Below are 17521 nucleotides of genomic sequence, written 5' to 3' on the forward strand. Positions count from 1 at the left end.
CAAAGCTGAGGCCGGGTCATCACGTGGTCCCCCACGTACCTGCGTACACCGCTTCGGACAGGACTCGAGGTGGACGCTCCTCTACGTCGCCATCAGGAGCCTAAATAAGTCGGCGTGCCGTGGAGGATTCTGGGGACTGTAGTCCGCCCCCGCCCCAGTCGTCCACTTCCGCTTGTGGCGGCGCACCGCGGCCATGGTGTCCTGTGCGTTGCGGAGCAGGGCGACGAAGTGTTTCTCTGCCAGGTCTTTGTTCCCGCTGCAGGAACAGGGCCTGGCTGTCTAGGACGCGGGAGGAAAGGGGCGGCGTGTGGTGGAGGATCAGAGGTCGGCCTCGCGAAGGGAGGGTTTGAGGGGCCGACCCCCGAGCAGCCCAAACAGGGGTGGCGAGCGGGGCTCGGGCGGGAAGGGACAGCTCCAGGCTGGCGGCTCCGGCTTTGAAACGGGCGTCTCTCGGTTTCGGAGACTTCATTTCAGGCAGCGCGGATTGATAATATCTTGAATTCTTTCTCGGTAGCTGCCCTCTGGACCTTTTTTTTTTTTTTTTAGCACCTTAATTATATTTCCTGTTTTTCCTCTTAGAGATCCCTGGGATCTCTGGTTTCTTGTTTTATGGCGGTGCCAGCCCTCTTTCCAACGGAGGCCTGCTCTCCTGGCCTCATTGTTTATCCCGTGGTTTTGACAGATGTCCCCTCAGGCCCCTCAGCCGTAGCTGCCTTCCCGCCCGAAATGGGTTTCTGCTAAGGTTGAGGAGTTTCCCGGTGTCTTTGTTTAGAGTATTCTCTGCCTGGCTCCTAGTGGTGTTTCATTCGGTCAATAAATCGCTCAGGCCTCCGCCGTTTCAGGGTTGTGCTGGGTTCAGGGAAGAAATGATTACTGTAACTGTAATGGTATGTATTAAGTGCTTATATGTGCCAGTTATTATGTTGAGGGCATTCACTGCTGTATCTTCAGTACCTGGAACAGTGTCTGGCATATGGTAGCCTCTCAATAAATATTTGATTGAGTAAATATATTTAATTTGCTCAGTAACATTGATATTTTTAGTCCCATATTACAGAGCCTTAGAAAGAGTAAGAAATTAGCAAGTGTCACTTGGCCAGGAGATGTTATAACCAGAAATCAGAGCCTTTGCACTTGCATTTCCCTCTGTACTCTTTATCACCCCGTATCTTTGCACAGCTGATTTATTTTCATGCAGGTCTGGGATAGATGGGAAGAGGAAAGGTGGAGACTTGGGCTCCTGAAGCAGTAGAACCCAGGGAGGATCTTGGGGTGGATGTCAAGTGTGTGTATCTGTCTGAACTTGCTCTGAGGCTTGGATCTCAAGAGAAAACAGGCAAGGCTGGAGGCAGCTCAAGGTCATTTTCTTTGCACTACCTGCTAACTCCAAGCTGATGCCAAGAGCATCTCTGTGCATCACATCTTGCTGATGGAATTTGCTAACTGTGTGCGGTGTGCCAAGCCAGTGCAAGACGGGAAAGATAAAGAAAGAAGACTCAATTTCCTTGATTTAGAGATTTTAACAGGGCAGGCAGGCTATGTGAAAGGTGGTAAACCCAGCAATTTAAACCAGGTGTTGCTGGGTCCCAGAGTGGTTAATTGAGTCAGATGGTGGCAGGAGAAGGCTTCATTTAGAGGAGCACTTGAACTCAATGGACATAATGCAGCAGGTCCCAATTTATACTAGTTGAACTGAAAATTTGCACTTCCATTTTGAATGTACGCAACAAACCACAATAGCATTAGCTGAACCTGTAACTGTTTTTCAAGTAACTCATAGATATTTTTATATCATAGTTCATGTAGATTTTTCAAAACGTTGTTTACACTTATTTTTTTGAAATTACAGTAGTTAATTCATTCTTGGTATTTAATGTGTTAATAAAGAAGCACATACTTGGTGTTTTAATAGTTTTGAAGGTTGTGTTTCAGTGTAATTAGTTTTTTAAGTAATCCTGTGTGTTTTATGCATTTAAAACATTATTATGAGTAGGAGTCCGTAAGTATTACCAGACTGCCAAAGGAGGCCTGGAACAAAAAAGGTTATAAATTCAGATTTAGAAAACATTTGCTAAACTGTATCATGATTTTTAGAATCCTTTAGGACAGGGATGTGGTTTATTTTTTATTTTTGCAGCCCCCACAGTATTGCATTATTAAAGCTTTCACACTCCGAGTTGTCTTTCACAGGACACACATCCCATATGTTTGTGGGGTCTCCGCATCCTTCTGTGAGGCTCCGTGTCTCACTAGGAGACTTCCCTGCAAACAGTTCTCTGACTGTCCGTAGCCATCTACAACATTCTTGGCTCTTGGGACTGTGAGTCTCTTCAAAACAGAGTCTTTGCCTACAGCTGCTCAGTAGATGTCCCCTGAATGAATGGTATCCAGAGGGTGTGACACTCCTCAGAGCTTAGAGCGTTTCAATAACAAAGAAGGCCTGGATCTTCTGCTTTTCCGGCTTAGGAAGATCAGAAAGTAAGTAAAATGGCCACTGCTCTCAGAACTTGGGAGAGGAGACCATGAAGACTTTGACCTTAAGACCTGGGGAAAGAGGTGTGAGTTAATGAAGGGTGTGGAGAGAGAAAAAGGTGGCTGAGGAATCGCATCAGGTGAAAGGAGGCCCAGGTAGATACCAGAGCACAGGCAGGCAACCAACAACCCCAGCCCAACCCCCGCCTCACGGCTTCTTCCCTCCTTCCAGCTCTGCTTTCTCAAGCCTCAGCCCTTTCCCAGCTCAGCAAGGATGAGACCAGGTTTCCGGTGGGTTGAATTTTCTTTTCTCCCTAGAAATACCACCGTAGGCATCAGGGTAAACACCATCTCCCTCCTCAGTAAAAGGGAGGAGGAAATGATGTATTGGGTGAATATAGTCCATCCTCGTTGCATTTAGTCACAAAATGCTAGTTTCAAAGGCTTTACTCATCCTAACCTTAGTCACAAAGATACCTAAGTGTTTTTTTTCAATGTATACATAAAAACTTTTAAATCTCTAATATTACTAATTTATTTTTGTAAATGGCATATGGTTGACATTTAACTTCATTTCCTTTGGGTTCCTCTGGTCTGTGGGCCCGCTGATGTCATTTGGCCGGCAGTGTACAGAGTGCTTACCGCATGGTTAGTCAGGCTGCCCACGTTCGGTCCTGACTCTGCATCTTTTCAATGTATTTTCTTCAACAAATGATATTCTTTGCTGATCCCCATTTTTCTCATCTGTGAAACAGGAATAGCGATAGTACCTTACCTCGTGAGTATAATGATAATAGATAATAAAGCATCTACAACACTCTAGAAGATTCTTACTCTCTGTGAATTCTGTGACGATTAAATAAGTCATATAGAAATACTTAGCCTAGAACCTGTTTTATAGTAAGTTTGCTATAAATATAAGGTATTACTGTTACAGTCATGTCCCACTTAACATTGGGATACATTGTGAGACATGCAAGGGCAGTTACCTTGGTTGTAAGTTTGAACCCTGACCCTGGTCAGGGCAAGTGTGGGAGGCAACCAATCGGTGTGTCTCACATCTCTCACATCTCTCTCTCCCCCACTTCCTTCCACTCTCTCTGGAAAACCAATGTGAAAAATATCCTGGGGTAAGGATTACAATAAATAAATAAGTGATAAAATTAAGAAAAGTGAGAAACTGGGTATTTGTCCTGTGGGTGGATGAGAGGTTACTTTTCCGTTTTGTGTGTCCAGCATTTCGGAATGAATAGCTCACGAGAGATAAACTGTCAGAGCCCTGGAGGCATGCAGGCGCAAGGAGACTAAAAGCAGCAGACAGAAGCAAAATCCACCAGACTTGGAGATACTCGGCCAGTTGCTGCTTTTGTTTGTTGTTAATCCTCGCCCGAGGCTATTTTCCCCATTGACTTGTAGAATCAGGGCAGGGGAGAAGAGGGAAAGAGAGAAAAAGGAACCTTCCATTGCTTGGCTCCTGCAAGGCCAGGGGGTGGGAATCCCACCCGCAACCCAGGTACCCCCGCACCCCACCGCGGCCTGGGATCCAATCTACAATCCAGGTACCAGCCCTAGACCGGAAGCAAACCCTTGACCCGAATCAAACCCTTGAACCTTCTGTGGGTGGGAGGGTGCTCTAACCACTGAGATCACTGCCAGGACACAGCCACAATTATTTTTCAGTCACACTTATTAGTGTTGTGATTTTTAAAAATTAAGAAAAAGGAAAAGATTTAAAAAAGTGGTCAAGCTCCGATGGTGCCTGAGAACAGACTGAACCGAAGCATCTTTTGTGTATTTCTGAAGCTGCAGCCTGATGTCCCTGCTCCCTGCGGGGCATTCTGGGAAGTGTAGTCCGGCGGCGCCGGGCAGGCGGAGCCACTTCCGCTCCGAGAGCGAGGAGCTGCAGCTCTTGTTTCGCAGGGGAAGTCTGGAGAGCGGCTTGGGGAGTCTCAGCCCCTTTTAGCGGGTGAGGGCGTGCGACCCCCTTCCCCGGGCCCCCTCCTCTCTTGCCTGGGCGTGGGACCCGCAGGTGCCTTCCTCGCTGTCGGGGGACAGAAGCGGCGGAGGGCAGATTTGCGCCTGGTTCCCGCGTGGAGTTGGGGGCGGGCCGGGTCCGGATTCCAGGTTTGCGGGTCTCTCGTACTTCCGCTCGCTCTACCGCTTTCTACTGATATCATCTTTGTAGAGTTATTTAATTTCTCTGCTTCTGCTGCCTAGAGTGGAATTAATAGCACTGTCACCAGAGGGAGATAGATGGGGCAGGTCACCGTCCGGCCAGCCGGTACTGTGTGGGGTCTTGACTTGGTGAAGGAAAGATTTCAGGACAGGAGTCCAGGTGCCGTTTATTAAAGCTGGGGTCAGTGGGAGTTTAGGAGACGGAACATAGAAAGTTCACGCCTGACATAAGGTGTGGGTGTGCTCCAAAGAGAGGCAGGGCTGGCTGCCTTTGTGTTGAGGGGTTTTATCTGCTTTCCAAAGGCGGGAGTTTTAGGGGAGGTCCCAAGGGAGGATCTCAGTAGAATATTCATCAGCTATTCCGGGGCTTCCCCTTCCAGTAACCTGGTCTCCACTGATTGGTCCGCGCGAGTGCAGGGGTCTTATTCGTTGCAGCTGGCCCTGGCCTCCCAGGCCTGGTTTGCACTTTTCTTGGCCTGGAGCTAAAATAGGGCAGAGGCTTAGATGTGATCTTTGGAGAGGAAAGGTTAGGGGGGGTAGTCTAAACCGATGACCCCGTTATATGAAAGGTCACCCTGTGGGGAGGTGCAGCACCAGTTTTGCCTGTCTAGGCACGAGGAGCTTCCCACCTGGGTGACCTTCTGAATGTGTCACTTTTAAGGATGACCTTCATCGCGTTGGAGCAAAGCAAGTAAAATGGGAAGTAGGAAGATACAGAGCCTCCTCCCCTCCTCCCAGCTGGGGGCTTCAGGCTCAGAATCGCGCAGCTCCAAGGAACACCCCCCCCACCCCGCCCCAGGTTGTCTAGTCCAGTCCTTCCCAGGCTGCCCAGCAGAGTGTGTTTTCAGCCATCCTTGGATTCCATGGGTTTTGAGTACTCCCTCTCCTCTAGGTGCTAAGGATAAAGATGTGTTTATTATCTCACAGGCAGAACAGTTGCTGACCCTCTCCTCTATGGGGGCAGGGATGCCCGGGTGATGGAAGGCTTCTCAGAGTAGGTGGCAGGCAGCAGGCAGGTGGTGGGCAGGTGCCACACTTGCCAGGCTCCCCAGACCCACTTGCTTTCTCTTACTAAATACTGTGAAATGTCAGGTCTCCTTGCAAAAGTCCATTACTGAGCAGAGCAGGAGAGTGCAGCAAATGTAGGGCCAGCGCCCGGGGATTGGACGTTCTGATCAGGTGTTGCTCCCAGGCTTTGAGAAGCAGATGCGTTGCTCTCGCTCCTACTAAACTACTTCTGCCCGAGGCTGGCAGTCCCGTGAATGTGGGTAGCTCTAGGCTCTGCTTGCTTGTTTGAATGGATTCACGGAAACCTCTTAACAACGCTGTGAGCTGGGTAATGGATTCTCCCCATTCGATAGGTGTGGGAATAGGCACCTAGATCTAGTGGGTCGGAAGAATCAATAGTGGAATCCTGGTGACATGCCCCACCCAGACCGTTTGGCCTCAGGGTTTCCTCTCGTGGTCATGGCCAGGACATGCCACTGCCTTTCATGTCCCACGACACCCAGGATGAGAATGGTGACCCCGGGAGCTTCAGGGGATTAGTTCGGCAGGTTGTTCCCTGTACAAGGGCCCTGGCTGAGAGGCTACTGCTGTGGCTAGAGGGAGGGGTCACATTTTATAATTCACAGAGCAGCCTGTGTGCCAGGGCCCGTGTCTCATGGCTTCTTTCTCCTTTGCCACTCTGCCTTCCCAGGACGCTGTGCCTCCCCAGCAGGAGCAGGAGAAAATGACCCAGTTCCAGGTGAGCTGAGTTTTGATTTTTATCGCCTCAAAGATTAGACACGTTTTTCCCTCTCGCTTGGGAAAGATAAAGACCAGGATTTTGTTACGTGCCGGTTACTAGCTTTTATATCGGCGTCTCTGTTTTTGTCTTTGGCGTTGGTGTATAGTTTTGGTTTTATTTTATCATCTTCATTTCACAAATAATGGTGCAGAACTTCATAGATATAAAAAAAGTTTTAAGAGCCAGATTACTACACTGCTATAACTGCTATTTTCCCCATGCTCTATTTTGTATAGTTACAACCACAGCATATGTATGATTTTCAACCTAATGTTCTCACTTAATGCTGTCACTTGAGTTTTTTGTGATTCCGCATTTGTTTATGTACTTGTCTCAGAAGGGTTTCTCTTTTTTGTGTGTGAACTTCAGAAGCTACAAAGAAGCATGCACTTTACTGTGCCTCTGAACAAATGTTGTTTTGATTTATAACACTTTTGCATAGGCTTTTAAAAATGAAATATAATTTACTTACAAAAGTTTCAGATCTTGAGTGTCAGGTCAGTGACAGTGGTATACCCCATTTTCAAAGCTGAATAATTACATTAGCCCACCTCCCCAAACCAGAAATAGAACATTTACATTACCCCCAAAAGTCCTCTCTTGTGTCTTGGACTGGCTGCAAAAGACATGAGTTTATTAGGAGTTTTGTGCACAGGCTTTGGGGAGGAAGGCAGCTGCCAGTGAAGTCTCTGCAACATAGGTTTTCTCAGTCAGGGTTATATAGAGTACAGGAAAGAAAGCAAACAGGGTAATAGTGTTTACAACCTGGGGCCACATCAAGAAATGTTTCTTTTTGGCCGTTCCTTGCCCAAGGAAATGGCCAGGTTCCCAAGGTCCCACGGTGGTACCCTTACAGATGACCTTTATTATATTCCCACAGCATGTGGCGTGGGGTTGGGGGAGCTTGGGAAGGTGCCTGTGTTCTCTCATATCACACAGCCTTTCAACTCAGTTTTCTACCCCTGGGAGGATCTGCTGTTCTGATCTGTCATCACACGATTAGTTTACTTGTTTTCAAGTTTAATATACTTAATGAATTCATACAGTACGTACAGTATGTACTCTTGTGCCTGGCTTCTTTCACTCAACATAATGTTTTTTAGATTCATCTATGTGGTATGTATCACTACATTATTCCTTTTTATTGTTGAGTTGTATGACATTTTATGAATATGTGGCAATTTGTTTATCCTTTGGAAGGATAGACAAAATTCCCCTTTTGAAGGACATTGGGGTTATTTTGCAGCCTCTGATTGTTGTGCATGAGGTCCTGTGAGCATTCTTGTGCAGGTCTTCTTGTGGACATAGGTTTTCGTATCTCCAGGGTAGACATCTAGAAGTGGAATGAGTCCGTAGGATAGATGAACGTAAGCAGTTGTCCGAAGGGGTGTTGCCATTTTACAGCTCACCACAGCGTCTGAGAGTTCCAGTTGGTCTCCATCTTTGCCATTGTTGGACGGGAGATAGTTTTGTATTTCTGCCATTCTAATGAGTGACATGTCACTGTGAGTATTATTTGTATTTCCCTAATGCATAATGATGTTGGAAACTTTCTCACGTGCACTTTCACCATCTGTATATCCTTTTGGAAAAGTTGTTGAAGTCGTTTGTCCATCTTAAGAATGGGCTTCCACTTTCTATTGTTAATGACTGAATTCTTGACATATTGTGAGTTCACATCCTCTGTCATGTACATGTACTGTGAGTAACTCTCTTCCCTTCTGTGGTTGCCTTAATAGTGTCTTTTTTATCGTTATTTTTGAGTTGTCACATTTGTCTGTCTAAAGTCATTCAGTTTGGGAGAGGCATAGCTTTGGGATTTGAACTGAGGTATTCTGGCACGAACACTATCAGACACATTGAATACTGTCATAGTGTCACAGGTAGATGGCATGTGCCTTGAGAGCACAGTGGACCAGTTTTAAAGCTCCTCAGGAACGGTGACCTCTTGGTTGGTGATATTGTAAAAAAATGACAGGACCCAGGCGTAGTGAATGTGTGTGTGAGAAAGGAAAGATAAAAGCTACCAGACCCTGCTGAGAGTAAATTGGCCTAATATTTCTGGAACACTTTGGTAGTATTACTCAACTTAGAAAATGAATATCCCCCGTGATTCAAGACTTACAGTTCCAGGGTGCTTACAGTAGGAATCCAGTAGCACAAGTGACACCAGGTGAAATGAACAGGGCCTTTGGATGGGACTGTGGAAAATCAGTGTATGGAACTGACATGCTGGAATGGAAAAAGTAAGAAACTACATAAGGTAGACTCAAGGCCCTCGGAATCCAGAACAGCTTCCCACCCATCCTCTCTGCCCACTCAGCGCTGCCCCTCTCCCAGTGGTCATTGGTCATAAGATTGAGGTTGCCTGTGTTTGGTGTCGTAGGAGGCAGTGACCTTCAAGGACGTGGCTGTGGTCTTCACGGAGGAAGAGCTGGGGCTGCTGGACCCATCCCAGAGGAAGCTGTACCAAGACGTGATGCTGGAGAACTTCTGGAACCTGGTTTCCGTGGGTGAGGACAGGCGCCCTCCCTGACTAAAGTCAGCTTTCAGGAGTATTTTGATTTCAAATGTTCAAGACATTGGTACTCTTGAAATGTGTCCCCAAACCTGGGGATCTACATTTCCTAAGTCCTGTGGGATATCTTGTCTATACCTTTCCAATATTTTGCAAATTGCAGTCGCAACATCTTGGTGGGGTGTAAAATCAGTTGGTGAGTCACATCTTTATTGTATGGAATGAAATAGAATAAAGATAGCATAGCTCCTTCTTGGACCCACATAGTGTAACCAAAACTGTGAGTAAATCAAAACAGCATGATCATTGTGAGCAGTGGCCCATCCACTTACCCAGTGACACCCTCCCTGCCTTCCCTTCATTTCTTGCTTTTCTCCACTCCTGAGCTTCCTGAGGGGTGTGAGTTACAGTGGTGCATTCTCCCTTCATTTATCCCTACTCTGTATATCCTTCAGGTAAACCCAGACTAAAATACAGTAATTTCAGTCATCCCTATTGGATAGAAGCACCAGAAATAAAAAACTAAATCAAATAGGCAAAGAAAATAACAGGAAAATCTAGCCGCTAATCTGATAGATGAGGCCATGCCTGCTGTGAGTAGTGGGGAAAGTCCTCTCAGTCCTTTGATCATTTCTGTTCTTGTGTCTTCATGCTGTGTACTGTTTTCACAGTCAGAAAGGTTGGATCCAGCTCCATTTGATTTGCTCCCTTACATTTCTGTACACACTTGCCTTGAGAATTACCATGCTAGTGACAACTGTTGTCTGTTTATTTCTTGCCAGGTAGCTTCCCAACTGTTTTGCCTTTAAAAAAAAAAAAATTCTATTCTTTTAAAGGAAGGAAATTCTTTTTTATTATTTAGTCTTAGATTGATTTTAGAGCAGAAGGGAGAGGGAGAGAGAGAAGGAAATATCAATTTGTTGTTCCACTTATTTGGGCTTTCGTTGGTTGATTCTTGTATGTGTTCTGTGTTTCTAATTCACAAATGTGGTGTATTGGGTAATGCTCTAACCTATGGAGCTACCTGGCCAGGGCTGCTTTGTGTTCTTGAGAAAATCTTTACTATTTTTTAATTTGGGCCAACATTTTAATTGAAATATTTACAGAAAACTGCATAGATTATATATGTACACCTCCATGAATTTTCAGGTAGTGAAATGACTTCTTATTTGTTTAAGTTCTTTTTATTGAGGTAGCATTTACATGTGCACATCCTAAGCACGCAATTTGATGAGTTTTTACAAATGGATGCACCACTGTAACTCACACCCCTCAGGAAGCTGAACAAATCTTAGAGCATATTCTACCTACAGCTCCCTTTATTCAAAGTTCTTTTTGGCAATAGCAGAATATCCCAAGATTTCTCATTTTGTCTGTTCATCTAGTTGCCCTGCTTCCTTTATGAAGAATGTCCTTGAGGCCTATTTTAACTCCACAGATACACAAACTAAATTGTTTTTTCTCCCTTGAGGATCCTTGTAAACAAAAGCTTACAGAGAATGATGCCAGGTGGATCTGAGTGTCCTCACTCCTCTGGAGACAGCTGACAAGTGGAGGAAAAACGAGTGTCACTAAAGGATTATTTCAGGACATTGCTGCTCTTCTGACAAATGTCTAACCTAATTATAATTTTTATGGTACTTGTGTTAGCTATTTATATCTATATAACAAACTACTCTTAAACTTAGCAGCTTACGCATTTACTTAATACCTCTGTGAGTTAAGAACCTAGAGGCAGCTTACCTGGGTGATGTGGGTCAGGATCTCATAAAGTTGCTGTCAAGGAGTCCAGCAGAGCTTCAGGCCTTTGAAGGCTCAATGGGACTGAAGTATCACTTCCAAGGTGGACTCATTCACCTGGATGTTGGCAGAAGGTCTCAGGCACTTGCCAGTGGGCCTCTCCCTTGAGCAGCCTGAGTGTCCTCAAAACATTACAGCGGGTTTCCCCCAGCCAGTTACACCTAAGAGAGTAGAAGGCAGAAACCCCAGTGTCTTTTATGACCTAACCTTGGAAGTGATGTATTCTCACTTCTGCCATATTCTGTTGGCTTCACAGGCCAATCCTTATATAATTGGGAAGGAATTTGATAGGATATGGACATCAGGAGGCAGGATCATTGGGGACCACCCTGTATGCTGACTACCATGCCACCTTTTATATGTACAAATATATATGTACAAAACCTGGAAGATAACAGTATCCATTCATATTCATCAGAAAATTCAGCCAAATTAATTATCTGTGAACAGAAATTAATTTGTCCTCATATTCATCTCTGAATTCTCTTTATTGTTCCAGGACATTGGAATAAAAGTGAGATAGGGACTCTTCAAGTAGTTGGATTAAGGTACCTTTTTCATGAAGACTTTTTGTGGTGGCAAATATGGGAACAACTTATAAGTAAGTTAACCAGAAATCAAGATGTGATAATAAATCTGCAAGGCAAGAAGTCTGATTTGCCAAAACAAGGTGATTCATTCTGTCTCTTGTGGACAGCAGAATCTACTCAAGTTTCTGAAGATGAGAACTGTATAATAAAGCTTCCAGGGGAAGTTCAAAGTTCCAATAGTATAAAATGTCAAGAGTTTCCAATTAAGACCACCTGGGATTTCTGGAAGAAAATGTATCTGAGAGAGTCACAGAATTATCAGAGTAGGTGTCAGAAGATTGATAGGAAATGTGAACTGTGCAAGTGTGATGCTTGTGTTATAAGGACTTCTCATGACCATGGTGATGATCAGGAAGTACACAAAGGCAAGAAGTCTTATATCCACAAGAACTGTGGAAAAGATTTCATGAAGAAATCATTCCAGCATAGTGTAATCCACTCAGGAGGGCAAACCTCTGATGAGAATGGAAAAGGCTTCAGCCTTGCCCCCAGTCTTGAAGTTCATCAACAGTTGCACCTAGGAACAAAAGCCCATATGTGTAGTGAGTGTGGGGAAGGCGTGAGTTATAGTTCCGTGCTTGGCACTCATCAAAGTGTTCTCACAGAAGAGAAATGCAATAGGAATGATGAGTGTGGTGATGACTTCAGTCAAAGCTCACAGCTGCAAATTCCTCAGAGAATCAGCACAGGAGAGAAACCCTACAGATGTGTGTGTGGGAAAGGCTTCAGTCACACCTCAACTCTTCTAGTTCATCAGGGAGTCCACACAGGAGACACATCCTACCAATGTGCTGTCTGCGGGAAGAGATTCAGTCAGAGTTCACTTCTTCATAACCATCAGCGAGCCCACACTGGAGACAAACCTTACAAATGTGCTGAGTGTGGGAAGAGCTTCAATTGGAGGTCACATCTTCAATACCATGAGCGAATCCACACAGGGGAGAAACCCTACAAATGTGCTGTTTGTGGCAAGAGCTTCAGTTGGAACTCACGACTTCAAACCCATCAGCGAGTACACACAGGAGAGAAACCCTACAAATGTTCTGTGTGTGGGAAGAGCTTCAGTTGGAGGTCACGACTTCAATACCATGAGCAAATCCACACCGCCGAGAAAGCCTACATATGTGAAGAGTGTGGGAAAGGCTTTAAGAGGAGCTCATGTCTTCATGTTCATAAGAGGATCCACACAGGAGAGAAACCCTACCAATGTGCTGTGTGTGGAAAGAGCTTCAGTCGGATCTCAAGTCTCAAAGCTCATCAGCGAGTCCACACTGGGGAGAAACCCTACAAATGTGCTGTGTGTGGGAAGAGCTTCAGTCATCCCACAAGTCTTCAAGTTCATCAGCGAATCCACACTGGGGAGAAACCCTACAAATGTGCTCTGTGTGGTAAGAACTTCAGTCAGAGATCGCATCTTCAAGGCCATCAGCGAGTCCACACAGGATACAAACCTTACAAATGTGCTGTGTGTGGAAAGAGCTTCAGTTGGAGGTCACATCTTCAAGGCCATCAGAGAGTCCACACAGGAGACAAACCCTACAGATGTGCTGTGAGTGGTGAGAGCTTAATTCAGACCTCAAGTCTTCAAATTCATCAGGGAGTCCACCCTGGGGAGAAGCCATAGAAATGTGAGACATGTGGTACAGGCTTTAGTTGCAGTTCACATCTTCAAGAACAACAACAAGTCCACACTGGAGAAAAACCCTACAAATGTGCTGTGTGTGGGAAGGGCTTCAGTAGGAGTTCACATGTTCAGGCCCATCAGTGAATCCACACTGGAGAGAAACCCTACAGATGTGTAGAATGTTGGAAAGGGTTCATGTGCAGCTCATATCGTTGTTTATCAAAGGATCCACACAGGAGAGGAACCTATAAATTTGGCATGTGCAGTGAGTGCTTCCGTCAGGCATCAAGTCTGCAAGTTCATCAGAGTCCATACAGGAAAGGAGCCATAACAATGTGAGACATAAGGTAAGGGCTTTAATCCCAGTTCATATCTTCAAGACCGTAAACGAGTCCACACTGGAGAGAAACCCTACAAATGTGCTGTGTGCGGTAAGAGCTTCTGTCAGACCTCAAGTCTTCAAGCTCATCAGAGAGTCCGTACTAGAGAGAAACCCTATAAATGTTTTGTATTTGGTAAGAGCTTTAGTAAGAGTTCCTGTCTTCAGGTTCATCATAGAGTACATCATGGCAGTATGTCCACTGCAAGTGATGAGTGTAATAAAAGTGGTCTTCAGAACTTAGACTTCTAAGTTTCATCATGTAATCTACATAGCAGAGATTATATATAAAATGTTGTGTTTTAAGAATTCAGGTATAAGTTGAGTTTTTTACAGACAGGGCACATACCTGGGTTGCAGGTTCCATCCCTGGTTGGGGCATGTACTGGAGGCAACTGAGCTGTGTTTCGTTACACATCACTGTCTCTCTCTCGTCTCCTTTCCTCTCTCTAGAAATTAATAAACATATCTTCTGGTAAACATTAAAAATCTTTTTTTAAAGAATGTAATAGGGATTTAAAGCTGATTAGATGTGGCTAATGCTGTTAATTCTCTAACCTGCAGAGCTCAGTGAACTCCTCCAGGGCAGAGAGCACCATGTTCTGTTGTGTAGTCTGTACACTGAATGGTACTGGAATCATTGGGGTTCAGGAGGGTAGAATCCTTGCTGAATAGAATGAGTTTGGGGAGCCCTTTAGGCAACAGGTCTCATCGAGACATGAATATGTCTTTCTTTTAAAATTCAAATCAGGTAACCCTATCAATAGGAATCCTTCCTGAGATTTCTTTCCAAATCAGTAATTCTGGAACTTCCTGTCCTGGTTATTAGGGTCTAGGTAGTGTGACTGCACTGGGGAGACAGAAAAGCAAAAGAACATGGAGTATTTGATTCAAAAGTGAGGAGAGGTGAAAATGAGTTGTGAGAGGTGGGAGCGGTCTACTGAGGATGAAAAGAAAGGTCAGGATATCATCAAGGAGAAGGGTGTGTGGGGAAATGGTTCAGGTACAGAGGAGCCAGTAGTCACAGTTGCTTAATTACAGTTGCCATACCAGCTTGTGCCCAGACTGACTGGTCCAGGAAGGTCAGGCAGACCTGGCATTCTGGATTCTCTTCTGTCGTATTTGCCTTCTCCTGATCCAAAGGACAGTTCAACAAATTCCAGGGAAGTGAGATTTCCTTTCTTTGTTAAACATCTTGTGCAGTCTCAGAGATGGATATGTCTCTCCCATGAGGGGAGCTTAGCATCCATTGAAGGACGTTGCAGGGCCACCATTCTCACTGCATTTAAACCTCAGTGAGGTAAGTGATGATATTCCCATTGTAACCTGGGGAAATCAGCTCGGGGAGGTTAAACCCATTGCCCTAGTTCACACAAGTAGCAGGACTTGAACAGATTCTCAAAATTCTTAATTATGACAATTTCAAAAATACTCAGAGAAAATACGAATCCCCCTCACAGATCCATCTCCCGGATTCACCAGTTAGCAAGGTTTTGCCACATTCACTTAGCCTGTCATGCCTTTCTCGTCTTATCTTAAATGCGGAAATAATTCAGAGCAAAACCGTGACCCATCATTTCACATCTACCTACTTCAATAGGTAGCTCCTTAAATACAGATTTTAATTTTTTTTACAAAACTACAATACCATTATCATTCCTAACTAAATTAATAATCAGATTTCTGTGATTACTTCAGTTTGTCACTCTGTAGTAGTTGTTTTTTTCTTTTTATATTTTTAATTTTTTTTTTGAGGTTTTTTGTAAGAGTTTATTTGAGCCAAACATGGGCTGGGAAGGAAGGGCAAGATCTCAAATGCTTCCTCTTTTTCGCTTTTTTTTTTCTGTCTAGTTTTGGTATAATACTGGCCTCTTCTATTTTCTGGCCCAAATTGTGTAGAATGGCACTTGTTCTTCTCCAGATGTTTGGTGGAATTCTCCAGTGACACCGCCTGGGCATGGGTTCCCATGTGCCCAAGGGAATAAATATGGAATCAGACTGCTGAGGCTTAGACCTTGGTGTGATCACTTTACAGTGTGTTTCCTTACACGGGTAAAGGACCTGCCTCTGCCTCTGTTCCTTCATTGTAAAGTGAGGCTAATTCTGGGATGTTATGAGTAAATGACTGAATGCATGTCAAGCAGTGGAAACTACCTCGCTCACAGTGGCCCTCCCCCCAGACCTTCGTCTCACTAGTCCAACAGATGACACGCACACAAGCACTGCAAACATGGTTCTTATAGTTCCACACCAAAAGGAATCCCGAGATCAAGAATAACACAAGAATGCCTATTACCACATTCTATCTATGACTACAGATGTTAGCTACTGCAAGAAAGCAACAATTAAACAAGGTGTAAGAAGTAGAAAGAAGGAAAACTCATAATGTTAGACAGATGTGGCCAGAACAAGGACGATGGGCCAGGTACAGAAACTCACCAGGGCAGAATGCGCCAGAAGCTTAGCAAGGGGCAAAACCGGGAAAGCAAGAACCTGTGTAGCCCGTCCCTTTATGTCCCCATCCCCCACCCCCTTTTTCTTAAATAAGTTCTATTTTCCTTTATCCACTGTCTGAGGTGGCTATTTAGCCTGCCCGTGAACCACTGACTTTAACCTTTCAATTTACAGATGACATGAAATACTGCCATTTGCAACAACATGGATGGACCTTGAGAATATTATGCTAAGTGAAATAAGAGAAAAAGTTAACCATGTGATTTCACTCATATGTGGGATATAAAACTGAAACTCATGGACACAAAGCAGTGTGGTGATTGCCAGAGGGAAGGGGGTGGGGAGAGAAGGGGGTCTTAATATATGGTGACAGGAGAAGATATGACTTTGGGTGGTGGGCACACAGATCTTGTAACATAGAAACCCACACCTGAAACCTATATGTTCATATTGACCATTGTCACCCCAATAAATTTAATAAAAAATAAATTTAAAAAAATTTACAGGTGACATCATTGTGTATGTATGTAGAGATTCCAAAAGAATCTACAAATAAGACATTTAAATTAGTAAATTTAGGCCACAACATACAATGCCAATATGAAAATATTGAATGGCATTCCTATATATTAGCAACAACTAGAATGAGAATGAGAATTGAAAGAATATAAAGAAATTAAAAGTATCAGATACCTGGGACTGAGTGTAATAAAATAAATATTTTCTACACAGAAAACAAAACAGACTTAAATGAATGACAGACTTACTAAAATGATACCAAATCTCCAGTTTGGCCTATAGCTGCAGTACAATCCCAATAAATAACCAGGCAGGGATTTTGGATCCTAGAATGTATATAGACATTTAAAGGGCCAAGAATAGAAAAGAATCTAGAGCAGCTACACAATGTATTATGCTGTCGAAAATCAAACTTCTTATGAAATCAGTTATTGAAACAGTGGTAACGCGTAGTGATGGGCAGCGGACCAGTGGAGCAATGGAGCTCACTTCGGGTGGCCATCCTGATGCACAACCAGGGAGCTACTGCAGCGCTAGTGGAGGGGGGGGTGCCAATAAGTGCCCACGTGGAAAAGAAATGAACCTTCTAACACCATACAAATCACGCCATATGGTTACTAGGCCTAAAAGTGCAAGTTTTTTGAAACAATAGGCTAGAGCTGCACTGTCCAATATGGTAGCCACTGGGTATGTGTCACTTCAAATTTAAATTAAAAGTATTTCCTCAGTCACACCACATTTCTCAAGTGCTCCACAGTCACATGGTTGGTAGGCACCATATTCAACAGCACAGATATGAAACACTTCAGTCACCCCAGGCCTGTTGGGCAGCACTGTTTTAGATGCTTCTCTGTACATGGACACTAAAAGTTATATATATACATATTTTTTTCTGTAAATTAGATTATACATTATATACTCTTGTAACATATTTTTTCTTCAGTACTATGTTCCCTTAATAAAAAAGCATATTGCCCAGCCAGGGTTGTTCATTGGCTGAGCATCAACCCAGGAACCAGGATGTCACAGTTCAATTCCTGGTCAGGGTACATGCCCAGGTTTTGGGCTCAGTCCCCAGTAGGGGGGTGTGCAGGAGGCAGCAAATCAATAATATTTTTCTCGCATTGATGTTTATCACTCTCCCTCTAAAAATCAATAAAAACATAAATTTAAAAAAAGCATATTTTCCTGTCAGTAAATA

The 17521-nt window shown here is 44.2% G+C and overlaps 1 protein-coding gene across 1 annotated transcript; it reads left to right on the plus strand.

The window, feature by feature from the left end:
- The first annotated feature begins 5959 nt into the window (after window positions 1-5959).
- LOC308547336 (uncharacterized protein) lies at window positions 5960-16147 on the plus strand. Its single transcript, XM_081117543.1, has 4 exons — window positions 5960-5983; window positions 6347-6394; window positions 8823-8949; window positions 11254-16147. The coding sequence occupies exons 2-4, from the start codon at window positions 6380-6382 to the stop codon at window positions 12966-12968; spliced, it is 1857 nt and encodes a 618-aa protein (XP_080973669.1). The 5' UTR covers window positions 5960-5983; window positions 6347-6379; the 3' UTR covers window positions 12969-16147.
- Window positions 16148-17521: the final 1374 nt, after the last annotated feature.

This window comes from Miniopterus schreibersii (assembly GCF_964146895.1).
Source record: "Miniopterus schreibersii genome assembly, chromosome: 18".
Lineage (NCBI taxonomy): Eukaryota > Metazoa > Chordata > Mammalia > Chiroptera > Miniopteridae > Miniopterus > Miniopterus schreibersii.